This window comes from Hippocampus bargibanti, linkage group LG01 (assembly GCF_051943395.1).
Source record: "Hippocampus bargibanti isolate YZ-2025 linkage group LG01, ASM5194339v1, whole genome shotgun sequence".
Taxonomy (NCBI): domain Eukaryota; kingdom Metazoa; phylum Chordata; class Actinopteri; order Syngnathiformes; family Syngnathidae; genus Hippocampus; species Hippocampus bargibanti.
The window spans coordinates 17,464,386-17,487,310 of NC_142734.1; the positions used below are offsets into that span (position 1 = coordinate 17,464,386).

Below are 22,925 nucleotides of genomic sequence, written 5' to 3' on the forward strand. Positions count from 1 at the left end.
TCATTTCCGCGAGATGCCAGCTGTTGTTTGGCAAGGAAGCAGGTGGCATTGAGATCTTTTAAAATCTCCCGGTTCTCCTTTACCTTAGCATTGTGGATGCTGATGTTGAGTCTTCGCTCATTTTTGATGAGGCTCCGTTGTAAATTTTTCAGGTCGCAATATCCCATTTGAGTCCAGACATTGTCACAAGTTGAGAACAGAAGGCAGGAAAAGCAGAAAATGCGGTTTCTTGCTGGACATCCACCCAGCCAGCCTTTTCGTGTGCACCAGTCCGCCTGAAAAGAGCGAGTATTGTGTCCCGTTGTCTGAAGCAAACCTTTTAGCTCCGGTGTTGGTCTTCCTTTAATTATTACCTCCTGCTTCGATTGAAAGTCCAGTTTAGAAAATTCTTTCAATTTAGATATGTAATCCTCCATTCTGAAAGTGAGGCCAAGCAACACGAAAAAATGACTGCAGGGTTGCACTTTACTTGCTAACTGTTTACTGTAGCTTTCTGTCTCTAATTCTATTATTCTGCAGACGTGGAGTAAGAAGTATCTCTGGAATCACAAGCGCCCCCTGCCTGTCATGAGGCGGGAGAACTGTTTGCCTCACCTACGCACAGCGTTTTGATAAAAATAAAACAATAAACACTGTAGTACAGTGTTTATAATGTACAATGACTACATTATATACACCAGCTAAACTGTAGAAATTTAGTTCATATACTAAACGTGTTTGAACGCTTTAATAGCGATATGCAGAAGGACAGCAATGCGGTCTCACTGCAGAGCAAGCAGCACAGTAAGCATAGTGATTGCGCAATCCATGGTGAGGATCAGCCGGCTGGTGCCTCACTGCTCGTCTCTACTTAGTATTTGAACGGTAAATGTGAAAATTCAGCGATTTTGGAAAAAATCCTAAAACGGTGAAGTTAAATGGACAAGAACTTTAAAGTACAAATCACTAAATACATATAACTGTTTAATTTATTTTTTCATTTGATATTTCCATGACAGCTTTCCATGATGACAGGTGAGGCACTGCCTCCATTGACTGCACGTCACTGCTTGCTAGTGGTTTTAAATAAAATACACGAACGACAACGTTCCGCGTTCATATTTGGATTTCATCAGACGCTCACGCAGCGCCATCTTGTGCATGTAACACTGAAGTACACCATAACGTATTGAACAAATGAGAAACTTGCTCACACGCCCCCCAACAAATATGCAATGGTATTTCAAAAGATAATATGTGAATTCCACAGGACAACCTGACTGGTTTTTCGTACATATAATGTAATTATGTCGGTCGCAACTAGTGCAGTGTCATGAGTGAAGGAATGTGTTGATGTGTGTCCATGGCGACCCGCAGCCACAGATAGTGCATTTGTAGGTCACACTTCGTCAGGGGTCCAAGTGGATTAAAAAAATCCATGGAGAAAAGGTGTCACTCCAGCGCTCGGTTCAGCTGCTGGACTCCGCTGAACAACCGTGCAGAGAACATGCAGGTGAGAATCAGAGCAATACGAACGGAAACAGTTTTATAGTTCTACTATATGGATACAGATTGTGATAAAATTCATAAAAATGGTCAATGAGTCGATCAAGAATGCACCAACATTGTGCTTTGCTGTATTCATTTTTATGTTTTCAAGGAAAGGGAGTACTGTAAACCAATCTCGTAATTGGAGTCGTTCAGTTCACCTATAACTGTTTTTTTTGTCATGTAAAAACTTTTTAATAAGATTCATAAATATTCTTTTTTTTTTCCATTTATGGATGTGTGTCAACCCAACGCGGCCCTGTTCACCATATCATAAAAATGCAATTTAGAGATGTGCATTAGTCTGTTCGTATATAAATCAGCATACCAACCGAACACAACAAGCGATGCTGTTTTCGTAATTATAGAGACGGAAAAAAATTAAATTAATATTGGAGTGAATTGAGTAGTAAAACAAATATTCAACAGTATACTGAATCTTATTTTCATTCCGTTATATAATGACAAATAAAATACCTGAAAAGATTTTGTTGAGCTGGATGAATTCCAATTCACCTTATCTTGAAAAATAATATATAATTATAATGAAAATCATAACATCATTCACTCCGAAATACTGTAGTGATTTGTTATGCCTTTTCAGACTCCATGAAGAGTTTGTCAAATATCTTTATTTGTTGAATGGTGGTTGTGAAATCTCCCAGGGAAGTGACACACAGATGTCTCGCAGAGCTTGATCGTGGCATGGAGTCGAGCAAGTCGTGCTGTGAAACTCTGTCCGATGCTGAGCAGGTCTCTGGGAGTTGTCTGAGGGTTTGTCTGAGTCCCGCGATGGCTGCCCTTTTATACTTTCCAAGCATGGGAAAAGTGTCAGCCTGAGATTCACATCAAAGCCGCGGTGCACACCTGTGACGCCACAGGGCTCCCCTCCTGGATCTGAAGCCGGGGAAGGCGAAGCAGGAAAAAACGAGCTGGGCCTGCTCAGAAGAGCCGGTAGGAGGTGAGCCGTTCTGGGAAGTGCACACGTCTGCCGCTCCGGGTTGTTTCGTCACATGGAGAGGCCAGGCATGTCCATCACCGGACATGGGGGGCGTTGTTGGGGGGGTGGCCGACGTCAATGTTTGGGAGCACGGCAACGTGTGCTCAACGACTGCGTTGTTTGAGTTGGTCGATGGAGACTGTATCCTCGCGGCCGTTGATTTGAATCCGGAACGTCTTCTCACCGCGGGAGAGGACGGGATACGGGCCATCGTAAGGGGGCTGCCGGGACTTGCACACCCGATCACACCGCAGGAAGGCATGCGTGCACGTTTGGAGTGCGGGATCAATGTGCGTCAGTTGGTACGATGTTTGCGGCGGCCGGGGCCGCTGAGCCAGCACAAACTGCCGGAGGCGGGTGAACAGATCATTGACGTCGACAGTCGAAGTGTCGGTCAGGTTGAGTAGCTCACCAGGCATTCGTAAACTGGCGCGATATACCAGCTCCGCTGGAGTCGAGTTGATGTCGGGCTTTAGCGTGGAGCGGATGCCCAGCAACACCAGAGGCAGGTTATCCACCCAATCTTCGGCATTGTCGGAAGACATCAGGGAGGCCTTCAGTTGGCGATGGAGGCGCTCAGCCATGCCGTTTGCAGCAGGTTGGTAGGCGGTTGTCCGTTTTCGTTCATATCCCAGGAACTTGCACAGCTTACCAAATAGTGCAGACTCGAACTGGGCTCCACGATCGGTGGTGATGGTCTTGGGCGACCCAGTGTTGGAGGAAGGCACCGACAACAGCTTCGGACCCGCAGTCGGGCAAGGGAAAGGCTTCGCACCATCGGGTGAAGTGGTCAACGCAAGTCAACAAGTACCGGAAGCCACGGGAGGGGGGAAGGGGTCCTACTAGATCTATGTGGACGTGACTGAACCGGGCGTCCGGCGTGTAAAAAATTCCCACGGGTGACTTCGTATGGCGGTGGATCTTTGAGCGTTGGCATCGTAGACAGCCGCGCACCCAGTCTCGCGCATCTCTCTGCAGTCCCTTCCAGGAAAACCGTTTCGCCAGCAACTTGGTTGTGCCACGAATTCCAGGATGAGAGAGACTGTGCAGAGAGTCGAACACCTTTCGCCGGAAGGAGTCGGGAACCAGTGGTCGAGGGATGCCGTCTGACTGGACGCACAGGATTATGCAGGCAGAGTTAGGGAGAGGGACGGCGATGATGTTGGGGTCGTTGGTATGGAGAGAGCTTGATCGTGGCATGGAGTCGAGCAAGTCGTGCTGTGAAACTCTGTCCGATGGTGAGCAGGTCTCTGGAAGTTGTGTGTGTGTCTGAGTCTGAGATGATTCTGGTCTGCTGTCCCGCGACGGCTGCCCTTTTATACTTTCCAAGCGTGGGAAGCCGCGGTGCACACCTTTGACGCTACATCCACACATTATATCCCACTTATTCACATTTTTATTCAAGGACCGAGTTAGGACGGTGTGCAAATAAATGGTTGGGTCAGAATGAGTGTTAAAGTCAGATTTATTTTGTCAATCAGCTAGCTAGCATTTAACCTTGCTAGAGGGACCAGTACTGATCTTTGTTCCCTATCAGTTATTTGAAGAGAGGATCAACCTAGTGCGGCATTGGTTTGATCTCTGGACTGATCAACAGAGGAAACACATGCTGCATTCCATGCTCACGCGATGCACCAAGGCTCAACTCAGGTGAAGCCCCCTCATCCCATTGTGAAAAATTGACATTTCAAAACACCATCCACTGAAGTACAGTATGTCAATCACCCAAGCAGGTACTGTAGAGATCTGCTGACCGAAACACTTCCAACAACTCGAGTGGATTTCACAGGGGTGTTGCCTCGATTCCTATCACTTTACATCATGTCCTTCTTGTCTCCCTTGGACCTCTGCTCCGCCGCCCAAGTCAGCTGGCACTGGAGAGTTCTATCAGAGCAGGTGGGAAGGGTTGTAACGCCCAAAGTTGTACAGTGCTGTGAAATAGTGTTTGCCACCTTCCTGACAGATATTTGTGTGTGTGCCTTCATAAATAGATTTGACATTTAGAGACAGCATTTTATATTTCCTCTATATGGATATAAAAATTGGTTTTATGAAAAGAAACATTTGTGCGTGATAAATATGCCAAAAAAACAGAAATTGGGAAGGGGGCAAATATTTTTTCACGACACTCTATTTAATTTACTCAGTAAATGTATTTATCACGGTTCAAATAAAACTCAGGATTGTCTCTGGGCGGGGCGCTGCATACGACAAGGTTGGTTTCTTCCCTACACGCCTGGAGAAAAGGAGTTAGGCGCTTGGAAGAACCACTTCATCTCCTGTATCAGCACACTGGATAGGCTGACTCCTCATGAAGCAGCACAACACTTTTGGATGCTCAGCCAACATTATGATAGGGAGGAAGAAGAAGAAGAGGAGAAACTGAAAGAAAGAATCATCAGGCAGATGATCAAAACAAAGATCAATGAGGAAAAGAGTGAGTCAAAACAATGAAGAGTCAAGTAAAAACAAAAAAGTAGCAAATGTAGCATATGTTGTTTTTGCTGTTGTTATTGTTACTGCAGGAATAGCACTAAGAACCAGAAAAGCCTGGAGCACCAGCACAAAGTTAGGTGACTCTGGAGGCGGAGCAACCACCCTTGAGACCCTGTTCAAGACCTCTAGATCCCCTGATTTGAGTCTCGGCATAAGCAGTGGCCTGAGCTTGGAGGGAAATGTGGCACACAGCTCCAGTAGGTGAGAAATGCATCAAACAACACTCTGGAAAGCTCATATAATTTCTTCAATAAACATATGAGTACAGATGATTGTTCGTCTCTGTGCCCATTTTGATTGGCTGGAAACCAGTTCATGTTGTTAAGTTGTTTAACTCATTCACTGCCAGACGATGTGCATAAATGTGTCCACTCCAGTGCCAGGGTTTTTGTTATTTTCACTCAAATGGCAGGATCCACAGAATATTAAGTTTTCGGACTATATAAACATTCAATGCAGCGTAAGAAACCTTAGTCTCTCTTCTTTCATCAGAAAAAAAGAGTTAATTCCTAAATTATATGGGTCTGGAGTTATATGAGTTGAAATGAGGGTGGTTGTCCAAAATACAATGCAATACATACACATTGGTTTATATAGTGCTTTCACAACAGCTGAAGCTGGAACAAAGTGCTAACATGGAAAAAGGGGAAATTCTTGTGGAAGGGGAAAAAAACATTGCCAGAGGTCTGGCCGGCGCTTTATCGCAAGAAAAACCAAAACCCGAACAAATTCGGGAATGGTGCTCCACATCATCCTTTTCAATACCCGAATAAATTTGGGAATGGAAGTGAATGAGTTAATTCTTGGTAATATTATTTTTTTTCATCTTGTCATCAATTTTCAATACTGCTTATTATTGTCACTGGTGTAATTAGTAAACCATTTTCCTGTTCCAAAGTGACTGTGTCCTCGTGCACAAAGTTCATGGTGACCATTCCTCAATCTTGTTAACTCATTCACTGCCATACGAATATTCAGGAATGGCGCTCCACATTATGCTTTTCAATCCCCGAATAAATTCGGGAATGGCAGTGAATGAGTTAACTGGTCTTAAGCAAAGCTGTTGTTTGCAATTTTTCAAGCAGAGCGAGCGAGCCACTGTCCACGAGCGGGCCACTGTCCAAATACGTCTTCAGACCTTCACCGCGACAACCCTCCAACATCTACAGGCATCCGGCAAACTGCTTGTTGTTGGTCTCCAATAAAATTCCTGCTTATGAGGTAATCATTCTGGTTGAAGCAGAGGTAATTAAATCACAATGGTAGCAATCAAGGTAATTTTCTGTATGTGTCGTAGCTGGTGCTGAGTGGTGCCAAGGCAGATGTGATTGTTGTCCTCTATGACCACCGAGGGACTCTCTTGGCACTGTTGTCCCAGGTTGAGGAGGCTGTTTCTGACCGCACTTTTAAAAGGCTTGGCCTTTTAGCGCCAGGGGGAACAGAAGAAATTCATCTCTTTCACAGTGAGAAGAAACAGGCTATCCTATTTCTTTGTTTGTTTGTTTGTTTGTTTGTTTGTTTGTTTGTTTATTTTCCCCAACATATTTTATTCCTGCAGACATCTGCTTATCAGAGAGCACCATACTCATCCAGGCTCACCGAGATTTCTGGGAAAAACTGTCCACCTTGGTGGTCCCCGCCGAGCAAGGTGGTCGGATCGACATTTTCTCACCGTGTGCGGCATCGAGTGGGTGATGGCTATTTCTCACTGGGACTTACAAGCAGGGCTGCGGCTTAACTCTTGTGCTCTCTCAGCCTCAGGTGTGGCGCTCATACATAAGCTGGCTGATCTTACTGGGCTGAATGTTTGGGCACCGATGGGTCTCGCCACTGGAAGTTTTCAACATAGTGAGTCATATCGTATAATTAAGACATTTCAATTCAAAATTAAATACAAAACATCGGTGTGTTGTGACCCATCTGTAGTCCTTAGCGATTGGTCTGATGGAAGTATCGGTGCCATCGGGATCTCTGACCCACAACCGGGAGGCCCGGCCCTTCATTACATTTATCAGCCAGTCCTGATGGTTTGGTGCAGGCAGGCCCAGTGGATTGAGGAAACTTTGGTGGAGATGAAAAACTGTCTGGAGTTCCACCTTAAGCAAGTTGGCCTACAAGCTCGCGGCAGAGCTTTGGGTGGGTGTCTCACATCTTTGGAGCTTGTGGGAACTTTGCCCTTTTGTAAACTCTGGTTACTCCTCAGCTCATTCTCTGTGGGAGAGAGTCTGTCTTGAGGATCTATGTTTGTCCGAAGACCTAAGTCTGGCGCTCACTGAAGGACTCACTGTTCTCAGCAAACAAGCAGAGGTAAATAGGACTTGTTGCTGTTCCGTTCAATGATCACAAAACCAGCAGGGGGACAGATTTTAATGTAGTTTACAGCATGGACCAAAAATCCTTCTCTGGCTTTTCTTTTTTGTGAAAGCTCATTAGCGACGAGTAGACATCAAGCCTGAGAGGTCATTGTGGAATAGTATAGCCGACTAATTGACCGGTTGTCACTGTTCTTGCATCTTCAGACGAGACCGTTTGAATTTCTTGCTGCCTTCCTGATGAAATGGAGTGATGAGAAGGAGGCGAGAGAAGAAAGCCTACTTTCCAATGTATCTCTGATTTCTGGACTTCCTCAGGTGTGATATGCTCAGAGTGTTCTCTCCCTCTGCCAGAGAACAGCCAAGTTCTCATCTTATCTTGCATCTTCTTTCAGTCGCAGATGGACTGGAGAGGTGTCATCGCCAGAGAATTGCAACAAAGTGAAGTTCTATACATCAGCAGACTGAGCTCTGTTGTGAAGGTGTGTCGGTGATTGCGGATGACAGTATCACTTTGTTTATGCATCCTGTTCCATGTTTTTGTTGAATTGTTTGGTGGTTATGTTGTATCGTGCTGCTATTGATGCACCATTCATGTTGTTGTTATGCGGCAACTTTATTGGTTCATTTTCCCCTGACCTCTTTGCTAAAGGCATACCAAGATCCTCTCACAGCAGCCCTCAACTCCGACAGGGCCATTCTCAGTTTAGCCGACATGCTTATCATCCTGAGCCCCGTTGCAAAAATACTGGACCTCAACAGGTAAACACGACCCATACACATCACTTTCTTGTTTAGTTTTTGTCTCATCTTTCACCTGCTTGCTGGTCGCAGGGAGTTCAAGGCAGCTTTAGATGCTCGATTGCAGCACTGGGGTGCAGAGCAGTGCGTTGGGGATGTGTGCCTGAAACTGTGCGCACACCTCAGAGTGTACACAAACTATCTCAACAACTACACAACTGCTCTCAGTGCCATTGACAAGGTAACGACTTGAATGACCACAGAGATTTAATACAACCCCTCACTCGTGATAAAAACCCTGAACTCTGAATTGTAAATAGCACAACCACCTTATGTTGACTCAATACAGTTACATATCAAATCATGTAGTTTGAACATTTCCCCATTGTGGGACTATAAAAGGCTTTATAATTCTAATTCTATGTTGGATCTCTCATTCACTCAATGCAGTGAGTGAAATCAATGTGGTGCTGTACTTTTCTATATCACCAGAAATGTAATGACTGTACAAAAGGCACATGCTGCCACCTCATGGGAGGGAAAAAAATAGCCAAAGGCCTGACTCCCCCGACCCCCTGAAAAAAATCTAAAACGAAACTAATTTGGGAAAGGCGCTCCACCTCATGCTTTTCAATTCCTGAATACATTTTGGAATAGCAGTGAATTAGTTAACTGAAGCAACCAAAGCAGTGGTTCATTATCTTTGACAAGGTAGCGTTTTTTATGCAAATGCAAATGGGTATGTGGAAGTATTGTTTGTCTGTGGTTATAATTACAAAAGTTCTTTATGTGTGTCAGTGCAGAGATGCAAAGCCGGCATTTCGAGCTTTCCTGAAGAGAACTGACCGAACTCTTGCAACCCACATGCTGAGGTAACCTTGTGTGCGCTTATGCTCCATCGAACTGGGATGTTGACACACATTCCTTTGTGTGCGGACGTTTGTTGGTATCCATGTGCGGGCCTTCTCCTAAAGTTTACAGGAGCTGCTGCTATGCCCAGTGTGGCGAATCCAAGAGTACACAACCTTACTGCAAGCTCTGACTTTGCACACACATGTCAGTCACCCTGATCACACTCAAGTCTCCTCCGCCCTCAGCACGTTGCAACGATACACACAGTTCATCCAAAAGGTAGAATGGCTCACACACTGTTGTCAAAACAATGAAAGCAATATATTTTGTCTCATTTCAGCTAAAACAGAACTGTGAAAGAGATCGGCTGTTGGAGGAAACCCAGCAGATGATCCAAGGCTGTCCGGTAGAACTATATTAGTGTCTCTTGTTGAACGTTATGCACACAACCGCTTTGACATGTTTGCGTATGTGTGCATGCAGAGTCTCAAAGGGGTAAACCGGCAGCTGATCATCCGTCAAGATGCTGATTTACTCCACAGCCCCAATGATCACATACCAGACTCTCCCAGGTGTCAAATTAAGAGAATGTTTCTAATAATTAGCATTTCTCCTCAGATAATATTGATTCACATTTTGAAAACATGAATTGTGTCGTATGATGTAGGGCAAGTGTGTCATGGCAGTTTGTGCCTCAAGTGTCAGTGCTGCTGCTGCAGATGTTAAAATCACCTGTTTTTAAGTGATGTGCGGCTCATGTTTGATTAGAACCTACGAGCACGTGGCAGATGTCAGCCTCTTCCTGTTCACTGATGTTTTGATGTTGACACGGAGGCAGAAGAAACATACACCTTTCGTGGTGGCGCACAGGAGCACACACACGTTCCTCACCTGTTTGCCGCTCGACACTCTGACTGTCAGGAAGATCGTACAATCACGTAAGTTGTCAACCACAGAGACAATTTACACATTGCTCTCCTTTGTTCAGCTGCTTTATATTTCCTTAGATGTGAAGCACGCCTTCATCTTGGATGGTTCCTCTCGCTCATGGATTTGTGCCACAGAGCGAGGCCAGGAGATGGATCACTTCTTGTGCGCGCTGAGTAGTGCCATGCAAACAACTCTGACATCCACGTGATCTGCAGACATTGCTGATCAAATACAGCAGGTGGTTGAATAATAAGTTGCACTCGTTGTGTTTGGGAATCACCCCCCACCCCCCCAAAAAAAGATCATGACTACCTACTTTTTAAATTGATAACATTAACTCATTCACTGCCAGACGTGCAAAAATGTGTCCACTCCAGAGCCATGATTTTTGTCATTTTCACTCAAATTCCAGGGCCCACAGAATATTGAGTTTTAGGACTACATAAACATTCAATGCAGCGTAAGAAACCTTAGCTTCTCTTCTTTTATCGGAAAAAAATAGTTAATTCTTAAATTATTTGGGTCTAAAGTTATATGAGATTGACATGAGGGCAGATGTCCAAAATACACTGCAATACCTAAATATTGGTTTATACAGTATAGCGGTTTAACAACAGCTGAAGCTGTAAATTTCGCATAGATGAAAAAAAGGGAAATGCTGCCCCCTCGTGGAAGGGAAAAGGTCAAAACGTCTGGCCGGCACTTTATCAGCACTCCCCGCAAGAAAAACCAAAACCCGAACAAATTCAGGAATGGCGCTCTATGTCATATTTTCAATTCACAAATAAATTTGGGAATGGCAGCAAATGAGCTAAAGTGCATGTTTGCTGTTAGTTTTATTAAACAAAAATCATCATGTTTCCACGTTTTGTTCAGTTACGGATGATCCCCCCCAAAATTCTACACATAATTCACAATGACAGTAAATGTTTTCCCTTGTTTTTCAAATGTATTGGGACTTTAAAAAAACTAATAAACCATCTTATATATAAGTATTCACAACCCTTGATGAATGTATTCCATGCAGAAATAGACTGTTCCGTAAAATGTGAAAAATATGGGGAACTCATTTTAAAGCCACTGTACTTTATCATATGTAAATCCAGATGTAGAATTTATGATCAAAATCAACTTGAGGCGTCTATGTTCTTATATAAAAGGTCTTTATTGAACCAAAATTTTGGGGGAAAAACTGTTAGGTAGTCTGATGCAGCTACATGTCATCATCAGTTTTTCACATTTAGGCGATTTATCATAAAAAAGCGAGTTTCCGGTCTTTCTTTCATGTCTATTTTTCCAAACTCCTAAAAGAAAATACACAACATACATCATTATCAAGCAGCCTTTCAAATACACTTCACCTGGGTTACTGTGATGTTGACATGAACGAAACTAAAGTCGCTACTCTGTTGTGGTTGCTGAATGCAAAGTGACCTCCTGTAGATCACAATGTCATTCACCTCAAATTTATTCATGACATTTTACTAAAGTCTGCGGTTGGCGAGGTTCGGGTTGTTGTTGATGTTGGTTCTGTGTACTGCAGACGTGTGCACAGCCTGGTCTTTGCCACTACTTAGAGGAGTTTGCAGTGACTGGCTACCATTCTGCAGCGTGCCATTGCTGCTTGTCCCTTTTACACACGTGGAGCCCTTCGGTTTTGGGATCCGGGTCGGCCCAGCACGTCGGAATGCTTCTTGAGGTATCTGGAGGAACACAGAGAGGAGACAGAGAGTTTGGGTTTGCCAGAGAGGTTGGGTTTGCCAGCTCAAGAAACGTTGCAGTTGGATTGGATTAAAACTCGAAGCAACCTTTAGGTGGAGCCAAACACATTGCATAATTTTTTATTTTTAATATATTTTATTATTTTCAGGGTTTGAAAAAAAAACGGATGCATACATTAAGCCTGCGCACGCATTTTCCAAGCAGAAAACAGTTTTGAGTCGTAATTTTGCGCCGTGGGTTGTCGGAGTAGCTGGGAAACATTTTCATTAAAAAACAGTGCAAGTTCTGATTACAGGCTTTATGGTGTGAGAATTGAATTGAGGATTTTTTTAATTTATTTTTTTAATTCAAATAGCATGCAAACATACGACGTAATAGAAACAAACAAGCAAACAACACTGCAAACAAAACACAACAAAAGTAGCCAAAACCATTTGGTTCTGAATAGCTCGTGGAGCTTCTAGTAGTAAATCAGAGGTGTGTCTCAACAGATCTTTCTGCATACTTAACATTTTGTAAACAGTTGGCAACATTTATTAGGTGACATAATCGCGTAAGAGACAGTACCTGATCGCACAGGAAATAAGAGTTCCTGACAAATAATCATTATACAAGAAGGAAAAAGAGGAGAGAAGTAAAAATAGAAGAAAGAAGAGAAAGAGAGAGAGAGCAGGGGGGGGGGGTGCCAGGGGTTTTAACATTTCATTGAGTCTGCACAACATAGTGAAATTGACAAAAAAAGAGGGGGGGAACACCAGATGATTTGGCAAGCACTTCATCCTATGCAATATTTCATCAACAAATCATGTGTTTTGATAGCGTTTGGGTCGGCAGATGGTTGAATTGTTTTCTGATAGTTTCATTTCATTTTGAAATATCACAAAATTTTGATTTATGAATTCGGTGTTTGGCAAGGAAAACTAATACATTAATAATAAAATATTTATCGTTGGTCTTGTTGTAATATCCAAACAACATGTCTTTGTAATGAAATATGAACGGAGAAGTGATTTTACATTGAACATATTTGACAAAGTGTTTCCAGAAGCGAGTAGTTTCGGGACAAGCCCAGAAGAGGTGAGTTGCAGTTTCAGGCTCAGCTTCACAAAATGCACAAGATATATCCTGTAAGGACCGTATCTTATGTTTAACAGGATAGCAACGGTGCAAGAGTTTGTAGGTTATTTCTCTTTGTTTGTTTGTGATGAAAAATTAAATGGCAGGGTCCAAACCTTTTCCCATGGGATATTTGGGACATACGTTCTCCAGTGATGAACAATGTAGGGGACCGTCACAAAGGATTTTTGAAACAAATGTCTAATTGCACGGTTCCGATTTCGAGCAATTGATGAGAAACAGTTTCCCCAGGGCGGTTTCTGTCACTGGAATTGGCGGTGGTCTGTCGGGAGTAGCGGAGTGACCCTTGAACAGGCTTATGATACCACTTGGGATGGCATCCATAACGATGGCAAAGTCCTTAGGGGTCACAGGGATTTGATGCGTATTGAGAAACTCAGTATAGTTCATTAAAACATTGTTTGTGTTAAAAAGTTGCTTTACATAAATGATACCCAAGTCAATCCATCTCGACGAAAACAGTGATTTGTTTTTGTACAAAATATGACAGTTATTCCAGATCATACATGAATGTGGAGAGAAAGAAAAAGAAAAATTTGATAGGTTAACAGGCAATTTTTCAACCTTATAATTACATTTCAGCAAGAAAGACAGACCACCAAGTCGGGAAAACATGGATTTTGGAATGAAATTCCAGGTTGCATCAGGGCTACACAGATAATTACGCAGCCAGTTAATCTTAAACGTATAGTTTAGAGAAGTAAAGTCCAAAAAATTTAGGCCTCCCTCCTTTAACGTCCTGGATATGACTGAGTTTCTTATATAATGAGTTTTATTTTTCCGTACAAAGTTATACATTATTTTGTCCATTGTCTTACATGTGCTTGGATCCATATTTAAAGCCATTGTAGGATATACAAACCGAGAGATTCCCTCACTTCGCTAGCAGTATTCTTCCGTTTAGTGACATTGCATAAATTTCACAAAAGATATTCCACCAGTGACGTTGTCATTATGTAGTTTAGCAGTGACTATAGTTTATGTTTGACTGGAAAGAAAATGTTTGCCAGAAAATGGGCAAAAACAATGTTGATCCTAAACCAGCTGATGTTCATGAGTTTCATTTTGCTGCAACCACAATGAAAATGTGGACTAAAGTATGTCAATCAAAATCAAATTGTACAGGCTGAAAAAGAAGGATGTGGATTAAAAAAATGTAGTGACTTTGGTTCAAAACATTTTCATGTCTTTTTCAATTTATTGGGCAGTCACTTTACTGGAAAGAACCATGCTATATGTATTTTACTGAATTGTTTTGACTTAACCAAAGTTCATGACTCCCCCAATGCACGCACGCTTAAATGATGGCTACACAGTCTGATGACTTCATGCAAACGGTGATGCATACAATGACTAGTTTTGTTTGTTGAATCTTATTCTTTGTCCTCTGCAATTGAACATAATGTCTATGTAGTTTGAACATAGTATGTTAGACCACAAAAAACATGATGTCAACACACTACTTTCTTCAAAAAGCTCATAGTGGATAGCATAGCATAACTATGCTAGGCATATGTTATGTCCTCGTTCTGACTTTTCCTGCTTGACTGATATTTTATGTACAGCTGAGTCAAAGTGGGACTGACCCTACATTTGGTTCACATAGGGTCTGCAACCTCTCAGTAAAGTGAATTGCAAATTGTGTTGCCTCTAAGTGACCAAGATAAGTGTCAATACTTGGATTGGATTGGATTTGCCTTTATTAGTCTCACAGTGGAGAAATTTACATTTCACAGCAGCAAAGTTGATTTGTGGGATTCTATTTTCTTCTTAGGCATATCATTGCTGCAGCAGCCGCTCTGCTTCCTCCCGCTGTTCTTGTAGCAACCAAACAGAAGCTTTGTTTTGTTTTGGCGCTGGTGCAGGAAAGCGGCCACATTCTGCATGTCCACTTTAATGTGATGCGGATTGTTTGGAGAAAGCCCATGGACCAGTGTTATCATCCATTTTTATTGTGCCGAATGATCACCACGGTTACCGTCATCTGTTCTGGAAATTCAGGATGTTTCGGGGTAGCTGTTGAGAAACGTTTCTGTACCACATTCAATCCAAAGTGAAACACAGGCAGCAGACCCAGCTGCTCAATTTTCTCAGGCCTTGCCCAAATGAATAGCATCTTATTCAGCATGCATCATATCTTTCTGCCTACAGCTTCAAATGATACAATTTCTACAGCTGTGAGGCTGACTGTTGCATTTGTTCAATTTAATGGCTGATTTAATCTTGGCCTTACTGTCACAGGTCTGGGCTGATGAGCCACACTGTCCATTTTGTCTGCTATACTTAGCTGTCTTTTTGTTTCACTGTTTTTTTTCAAAACTGTTATGCCAAATGTTTTATGTGCATTTCACATTCACATAAAAAAACAGAACAACTTTTTGTTTTGTTTTAATTACACACAACTGAAACATGCTGAAAACAATGAATAAACGAGGCATGTTAGCATGGATGACAAACTACAGTCCAATAGCTTTAATTTTCAGGAACGAACTCAGACACAGTGTACATTGATGTAAATTGCAACACAGTATGTGCACTCTCATTAGTCCAACTGAGGCAACACAAACGGGACAGAGCACAGCAAATCAAACACTATCAAAAGTTCCAGTTCTGAGCTTACTACCTCTGAGGGGAAGACACATGTAAATGGTTCAGGTTCGGGGTTTGTATCGAATTTCTTATGTGGAGGGTTGAGGGGTGGCAAAAGGGTCAGTCGTAAACATTACTTACTGTAATCTGTGATGGCCGTTGGGTTTGGGTGGCGGAAGGCTTAATCATGATGCTACTAGTGACTTTGTTCTTGCTTTTGGGCGTTCCAATGCTGCCATTGGGGATCCTGTGCTCCTGCAGAGCTGGCGAGCGGACACGCTGAATGAAGTGACCCCCTAAGTGAATGTGGATTTTGTTGTCCTCAGTGGTGATGATGTTTGGTCCAGAGCTGTTGGACCGCTGCACCTGCCAGCCATTCTGGCGCTCGGGACTCACGCGGAAGATGGCGTGCCCTTCGGAAATCTCCACCGGCTTAGCTGAGACATCACGGTCAGGGGTGCCTGTTGTGACGGAAACAATTTGGATCGGAGACAGGGCTCTGTCGGGGGTCAGTGAGTTGCATGGGTCAGGGGTCAGAGCTCTCGAATGTGACGACATAGGGAGAGGAGAGCGCACCCTATCTGGGGGGCAACACTTGTCTGAAATTGGAGAATGTCTGCATTTCGCAGTTGGGGAAATAGGTGAGTTCTGAATGATGGTGATTCTCTGTTTGGGCGGGCCTCCGCTTGTGGGTATGATGGCAGTGCTGGTGAAGGACGTTGTGTTCTCTGCAGTAGGGCTGGTGATCTCAAGGGTCGCCATGTTGTGTCTGTGCTCAGGGGTCACTTTAATTTGAAGCGGCTGGCCACGATTGTGGGTCAATACCACGTCTCCAGCCTGTACATGGTTACTATTCGGCCGTTGTGGCAGTTTGCCATTCAACTGGGTTGGGCCCGTATTGCATTTCGCACCAGGGACTCTTCTCTGGTTGTTGTTATTGAGGTTATTGATGTCATTTACGAGAGAGGGGTAACATTTGTTGTAAATCTCATTGTCCCCAGATTTTCTCTCATCACACAGATTCCCATTAAGCATGACTTGCTCTAATGGGACCGCTGTCAAGAGGTCATGAGGCTCGGTCTGGACCTCTTTGGTGGCAAGGTGCAAATCTGAAAAACGCCTTCCATTCATGCCAGGCCGCAAACTTTTGCTAAATCTTCGATAACGTTCAAGTTCCCGCGTGAGCGTTTCCATCTCTCTGGCCAGTTCCTTGTTTCTGACTTCTTGTTGGTTGAGTTTTCTTCGCAGAGAGGTGTGGTCGGTCTTCATGCGGCATATGGATTCCTCTTGTCCCATGTATTTGTGGATCTTTTCTTTAAGGGCTGTAACCTCCTCTGCCAAATGACTTGACCTTGCTTCCTCGTCCTTCAGACGTTTGAACAAAACATGCTCTTGGTTGGTCTCGTTCTTCTCAGCCAACTGGTATGTGGAAAGTTCTTTCCTGGACATTTCCAGCTCCTTCATCAAAGCCTTTGCTTTTTCCTGCTCGTTTGTGAATCTCATCTCCAAGGATTCCAGCTCCTCTGTTTTCAACAGGTCACTATCGACAACGTTAATGTCTTTGAGTTTGCGTCTGAGTCGCTCAACCTCCTGGGTCAAGTCTTTGACTTTGTTGTCCTCTTGTTGGAAGCGGTTCGCGAGGGGTGCTTTCACGTGCTCCTCTTTAACTTTGCTCTTTCGGTAGTCTCTTTCTATAGTCTCCAGTGAATGTAACCTTTTTTTCATCAGATTGATTTTTGACTCCAGATCACAGTTCTTCTCCTCCTCTGCCCTTACTTTGCACTTTAGGTCATCCCGTTCCTTCTTGGCCTCACACATCTTCTGTTCCAAATCAGCCTTTGATTTCAAAGCTTTCTTGCTCTCCTCAATGAGCTTTTCTGTGACTGAAGTAACCTTCTCCTGTTCCACCTGAAGTTTGCCGTTGCTGTTTTCTACCTTGTTCTCCATCTGCTTCAATTTCTCTGCCATGGCCTTCCTCTCATCAACCAACATGACTGTCAGTGTTTTTAATTTGGTGAGGTCCTCTTTCAATGTCAACTCTGACTTTTCAAGCTGACCCTCAGCACGCTCCAGCTCTTTAACTTGAGCTTTCAAAGCTTCCAGTTGCCCAGAGAGAGCCTTTGACACAGTTTTTTCCCTCTCAAGGTTACTTTTTAGTGAGGTGCACTCCTGTTTACTCTCACTAAATGCATCCTCTAGTCTTTCTAGGTCCGTAATTCTGAGATTCAGTTTGTCAACTTCAGCCTTCAAACCGTAACTTTGACTGGATTCTGTTTCCAGTTTCCTGTTCAGCTCTCTACAGTGGTCCTCCATTCGAATCAGTTCTTCATCCTTTCCCTCCATTTCAAGCACTCTTTTTCGTAGCTCTTCCAGCTCGGACATAAAGCTGGAGTTTCCACATTCACCGCGGTTGATTTTGTCTTTCAGTTCCTGCAGCTCCTCCTCGGCTCTTCGCAGCGTCTTGTTGGTATCCTCCAGCTCGTCAAGCTGTCTGCTTAGAGTGGACAACCGCTGACGCAGCTGCTGATTCTGTGCATCTTCGCTTGTCAGCTTAGCCATAGCGGCTTCCTGCTCCTGATTGTGTCGACTAATGCAGTCACGTAGTTCCGCTTTCAGGCGGCACACCTTCTCTTCTTCTTCCTGTAGGTTCTTGTTGGCCAAGTTCAGCTCCTCCCGAACCTGTGAAGTGGTGGTGTTCAGCTGTTGGACCTCGACTGTCTGTTGATTCAGCTGCTCGTTTAGATGCTGCTGTTTATCTACCACCATCAACGCAAAGGATTTGACCTTTTTCAATTCATCTTTCAGACTTGTGACCTTTTTATTGTTCTCTTGGTCTTTTCGTTCTTGGAAGGCCTTTTCTTGATCAATTAACAGCTTCAGTCTGAAAGAGAGGATGTCAAACATTTTATCTTCAAGCACTTAGAAAATGAATAGACTTTCCCTAAAAGCCACATTTTCACTAAGCGATATAATTCCACTCATCCATGTTTTTGGAAAAAATCAACTGTGGCTTTGCATTTCCATTATGGCAAGTCTCGGCGGCATGCCTATATGCAACAGTAATACAGATAATTTGACACATAGCATAATGAGATAACCATCCCTGATTTCCACAAAATACATCCTTTCTAAATCACAGTCTGAGTTTGTGCATTGATTGTGCCTAAGTAAGGCAGTGATTTGTCAAACAGCACCCCCCAGAAAATCCGAATAAACTGTTTCATTATAGTTGCAATAAACAGCTGTTTTTACTTGGTAGATGGAGTTAACTATTCTGAACATTTGAGTCTCTATTTTAAAAGATCGAGGAATCTGTTTTAAATGTGTTTCCTTCAGAAGAGGTGTTTTGTGTTTCTCTCATTCTTTTCCACAAACAGTCAGACAACAGATCCAAATGTGTCCCACACCTCACCATTTACTTCATACTATAAAGGCACTACAGTTCACAACAGAAATGAGAAAAGTCACAAATCTTTTATCTTTTCACAATATGACATCATAATTTCAATTTGTATGAGTCAAAGTAATTTCTTAAACCATCTTTACTATTTACTCTTAAAATGTTGTTTTTCTACTTTCATTCCTTTCATCACTTTGCTGCTGTGAAATGTAAATGTCTCCATTGCGAGACTAATAAAGGCAAATCCAATCCAAAATCCAAAAGTGAACATGCATGTTTTGCAGATGTAAGCGACCGAGAAGAAGTGAAATCTACTCTGAGATGTTCCGGTGGAGAGTCAAACGCTGAACTCCTCGAATTTTAACCCATATTAGTCAAGGTCTCTGAATATGTTAAATTATTGCAAAAATGTTTAATCGTTTCATTCTCATTTATATCTAACTGTTGCATTTATTCAGGAATTTAGTTGTAGAATTTTACTTCTGCTTGTAATTATTTTTCACAGAATTACTCAATTCATACAAAACACAATTCAAACAAAATACTCCAATACTTCAATCTTGACCTGACGTATGATCTGTATGTGCCAAACAGCCGAGAGCTGCTAAAGTCTCGAGAATTTGGATCAAGTTCAGCAAGCCTACCTGCAGCAAAGTGTTCCCGGTGTCACAGTCAGGAGTTATTTTAATATGCATCGTGCGCCCCGCACGCTGAGTCGCATTCCTACAGCCAGACCAAACAATAAAGGATGTGCTCTGCTCACTTTGCCTTTGGACCATGACATCATCAACATGGCCTTATATGGAGCTTTGCATTGCACGCACTTACAAGAAGGGGGTGTTCTTGCTCACTGGGGTGCATGTGCGCACTAGGCAGTGCGCCTAGTGCATACATAATGCCACATTTTTTTTTGCATTTAACAGTGGTGAGAAGAAACAAGGTACAAATACTTACTTGAACCTATCTCTGGTGAGTGAATAAGGCAAGATTGACCACAATAGAGTAATTGGATTGGATGTCCCTTTTTTCGTCTCGCAGTGGAGACATTTATACACATTATTCCCCATCAATGGCTGTGTTTAACTGAACATTTTTTTGCAGTTGCGATCTTTTGTTATTTTAGCATTTTTTTTAAATTGTGAGTCTATTCACAATTTGTGTTTGCAGTGGCATAAAAGCTTTCGCCATCACATCGCTTTTCCTCTTCTTAGGATGAGTACTGTGATAGTTAATAAAAGAGAGAAAGTGTTTAGTATTTTGGGTTTTTTGGTTGTCTTGTGCTAAATTATCCAAATTTATATTGTAACTGATGGTAGACAGTTCACCGATGGTAAAGTCATTTTCACTTTGTTACATTTCAGAAATTCTGTGCTTTATATCAGTTACAAATTTGGATCTGTGCATGTGAGTATTTTCCAACAGAAGTATTTGAACATTTACTTGTGTTTGAATACTATTGCCACCACTGCATTTTAACCAGTTACATATTTAATGCCTCTGTGTCATAATACTTTGTCTAAATTTATCTCCATTCATTTAAATGTTTCCAAGATTAGAATACAAAAGAATACATTTTGTCCGTCTTCTTCAGAAAAGATAAATAGCCTTTGTATTATTGCTGTCCAATATTTTAACTCTGATCATGACTGTCAGGGGATCCGGCAGGGATTTGGCGGGTCCTGTGGAGTTTTTTCTTTTTCAAGAGCCACCATCAGTCATGGGTTCACTTCTCTTTTTTGTACTCTCAACTCACTGCTGACTGCCATTAATAGCGATGTCACGCTCCTTTTGTACCGTATTGTTTGGATTATACGTCGCTCCGGATTATAGGTCGCACCAGCCAAAAAAAAATGCATAATTAAGAAGAAAAAAACATACATAGGTCGCACTGGAGGATAAGTCCCATTTTTGGGGAAAATTTCTTTGTGATAGAGAGGCGTTTGCGTTGCATGAAGCGGTAACACCAAGAAGGTCCTCCTGCAAAGCCGTTTATATTCATCTCCTAGGCAACGACCTGGGCGTGGAGACGCAACTGCACCATTGACAAACCTCTCCCAGCAGCACGTCGTTCAAGCACCCATGCGTGAACTCGTTCCTCCAACTGCGGCCACCTCGCTTTTCGCCCGCGATTAGCTTTTTTTGTTTTCTTCATTTCAATAAGTGTAACCTCTGCTTTTCGCCAGTCCCTTACAAGTTTTTCGCTCACTCCAAACTTTCTTTCTGCTGCTCGATTGCCGTTTTCGGCTGCATATTTCACTATCGGCAGCTTGTAAGCTGCAGAATATGACTTTCTTTTTGGTGCCATTTTTATTCCGCCCTTCTCAGTTGTGTTTATAAATAACAGGTGTTACAGAAAAATCTGACCCTCCAGAAACCGCGACCGCAGGGACGACAGATTCTGACGGGTCACAGATTTCCCTGTAACACCTGTTATAGAAATGTGTAGGCTACTGTCTCTGCGCTCACAGATTTTGACGGCTCACAGATGGATTGGATTGGATTGGATTGGATTTGCCTTTATTAGTCTCACAGTGGAGAAATTTACAATGATGTTTCAACACCACAATATCAGCGCAGGCCTAGAGCGCGCTCTTGCGGTTTAATGTGAAAATAACATGTGAAATGATATACAGTAATAAAAAAAACATATATAAGTCGCTCCGATTTATAAGTCGCACCCCCGACCAAACTATGAAAACAACTGCGACTTATAATCCGAAAAATACGGTATGTATGATTCAAAATATTGAAGGGAGAAAAATGATGTCAAACTCAAAATGTTGACTGTCCAGTGTTTTTTTCACATTTCTTTTCAGTGTGGTGGTGTCAAAATAAACTGCCAAAATGGTGTGGTATCTGTCTTTAGTTACAATGTACACAAGTACTTGATTTCGTGAGTTTCCATTCACTATGTGAACACCCCACAGCTGTAAGATCAGACAGCCAGACGAAAAAAAGCCCAACGCGGAGTCTTGGTAGTCATGTCATCTCACCTGCCTGCTCATGCATGTTGCACATTATGAAACAGACAATATCTACCGTGCATGACATCCTCCTTTAATCAAAGCCAAATGACTCTCTTTCTGTCTCTTTAATTCCCAACTTCCTCCTCTTTTCACCACTGATGTTTCTTTTTTCTTAGAAATGATAAATGCCTCTTCCAACAAAGCCTTTATAGAGTTAAGATGTAGTTACCAAAGCACCAGAATAATGGGTGACGTGTGCGGTCTTGTCAAAAGGCAGAAGTCAATGTTGCACTTTCAGAAGGTGCAACTCTGCAGACAGTGGGAAGGAAGACAAGGAAGACCCCTTTTTACTGCAGGGACCTTTTAAGGAAATGTATGCATTCATGCATAGGGTATTTTTCGAAATCTTGGGTTGTGTTTTATTTTCTTATTTTTTTGGTTTCATGGCAGTATGGCCCAGGAACATTTTCTTCTTGTAATCGGTTGATAACCCTGTCGTTGGTGGTGACCTGGTACCCGTAGGTAGTGTGTTGGTGACCTCTGCTATCGATCCTTCTGTCACATAAAATATTGACGACGAATGGTCATAACAAGCATTTTGTCCTGCAGTTTTGTGACGCAGGAATTTACAGACTGACTGGTGACACAACCATGACTGTGTATTTTACAGTCATGGTGACATCATTGACAAATGCACTGAGAGAAATGAAGCAAGTTGCCTGTCGCTTTCAGGTCACTTCCTGTCATACAAATATTTTCTTCTGTGATGGGTGTTGTGTCCGGAGGAATGAGAGAGGAGAGTTGCTTTGTCAACGTGTTTATTGTGCCACCATCTTAGTCTACCTGCGGTCGTGACGTCCCCGCTGCTTTACGACCTGTCGCAACATTCTGTAGCAGTGTGACATATGCTACATTTACCCCCCTCCCTGAAGGAACCAAAAACACTCTGTAACAAGGGAAACCGGGTAGACTGCCGGTTTCCCTGCTTAGCCGTGTGGGTTATTCTGCCACGCGATAGGCTAAGCACTGGCTAGGGTCTGAACATTCAAAATCGGTGATAATTGTCCAAATTACCAAAGGGCAAAGGCGAACGCGAGCTGGCCGAGGCTCTGGCCCCACAGGCACGGCTGGTTCACCACGCTCTTCGAGGCGTCCCATCGGTGTTCTCTGATGTGTGACAGGACGTTAGTAGTCTGCCTGAGAAGTCGTTCGAGGGGGTCGGTGCCGCCACTCTCCTTAGGCGGCTGGCATGC

The 22,925-nt window shown here is 43.0% G+C and overlaps 2 protein-coding genes across 16 annotated transcripts in view; one reads left to right on the forward strand and one right to left on the reverse strand.

Annotated features, from left to right (window-relative positions):
* The first annotated feature begins 817 nt into the window (after nucleotides 1-817).
* On the forward strand, nucleotides 818-21,199 carry ect2l (epithelial cell transforming 2 like). 14 transcript variants are annotated; one of them, XR_016115578.1, is made up of 23 exons: nucleotides 818-1,492; nucleotides 4,065-4,177; nucleotides 4,258-4,423; nucleotides 4,709-4,964; nucleotides 5,053-5,224; nucleotides 6,106-6,244; nucleotides 6,321-6,486; nucleotides 6,582-6,710; nucleotides 6,779-7,159; nucleotides 7,227-7,330; nucleotides 7,543-7,653; nucleotides 7,731-7,817; nucleotides 7,988-8,097; nucleotides 8,170-8,317; nucleotides 8,875-8,948; nucleotides 9,051-9,207; nucleotides 9,269-9,334; nucleotides 9,412-9,500; nucleotides 9,697-9,866; nucleotides 9,936-10,096; nucleotides 11,402-11,557; nucleotides 18,991-19,085; nucleotides 19,301-21,199. XR_016115578.1 is itself a non-coding variant. In XM_089001145.1 (22 exons), the coding sequence occupies exons 1-21, from the start codon at nucleotides 1,418-1,420 to the stop codon at nucleotides 10,064-10,066; spliced, it is 2,766 nt and encodes a 921-aa protein (XP_088857271.1). In that variant the 5' UTR covers nucleotides 822-1,417; the 3' UTR covers nucleotides 10,067-10,096; nucleotides 11,402-14,476. The 14 variants fall into 14 exon arrangements, 11 of the variants coding, with proteins under 11 accessions (XP_088857236.1, XP_088857284.1, XP_088857262.1 ...); XR_016115579.1 differs by lacking the exon at nucleotides 18,991-19,085; XR_016115581.1 differs by lacking the exons at nucleotides 18,991-19,085; nucleotides 19,301-21,199 and having other exon boundaries at nucleotides 819-1,492; nucleotides 6,779-6,871; nucleotides 6,950-7,159; nucleotides 9,944-10,096; nucleotides 11,402-14,476.
* The window catches only part of filip1l (filamin A interacting protein 1 like), a 43,573-nt gene continuing 31,672 nt past the window's right edge, over nucleotides 11,025-22,925 (reverse strand). For both annotated transcript variants that reach the window (XM_089001101.1, XM_089001095.1), the window contains exons 5-6: nucleotides 15,448-18,187; nucleotides 11,025-11,561 (exon numbers count right to left, since the gene is read on the reverse strand). In XM_089001101.1, coding sequence (XP_088857227.1) covers nucleotides 11,343-11,561; nucleotides 15,448-18,187 — 2,959 coding nt within the window. In that variant the 3' untranslated portion in view covers nucleotides 11,025-11,342. The remainder of the gene's footprint in view (nucleotides 11,562-15,447; nucleotides 18,188-22,925) is intronic.

What these genes read in the sequence shown, in the direction of transcription:
- ect2l (XM_089001110.1), top strand. Translation starts at nt 1,418, where the DNA reads ATGGAGAAAAGGTGTCACTCCAGCGCTCGGTTCAGCTGCTGGACTCCG. An exon ending in AGAAATTCATCTCTTTCACA is followed by an intron (nt 6,487 to 6,581) that starts GTGAGAAGAAAC and finishes TTATTCCTGCAG; the next exon opens with ACATCTGCTTATCAGAGAGC. An exon ending in AGCTCGCGGCAGAGCTTTGG is followed by an intron (nt 7,160 to 7,226) that starts GTGGGTGTCTCA and finishes GTTACTCCTCAG; the next exon opens with CTCATTCTCTGTGGGAGAGA.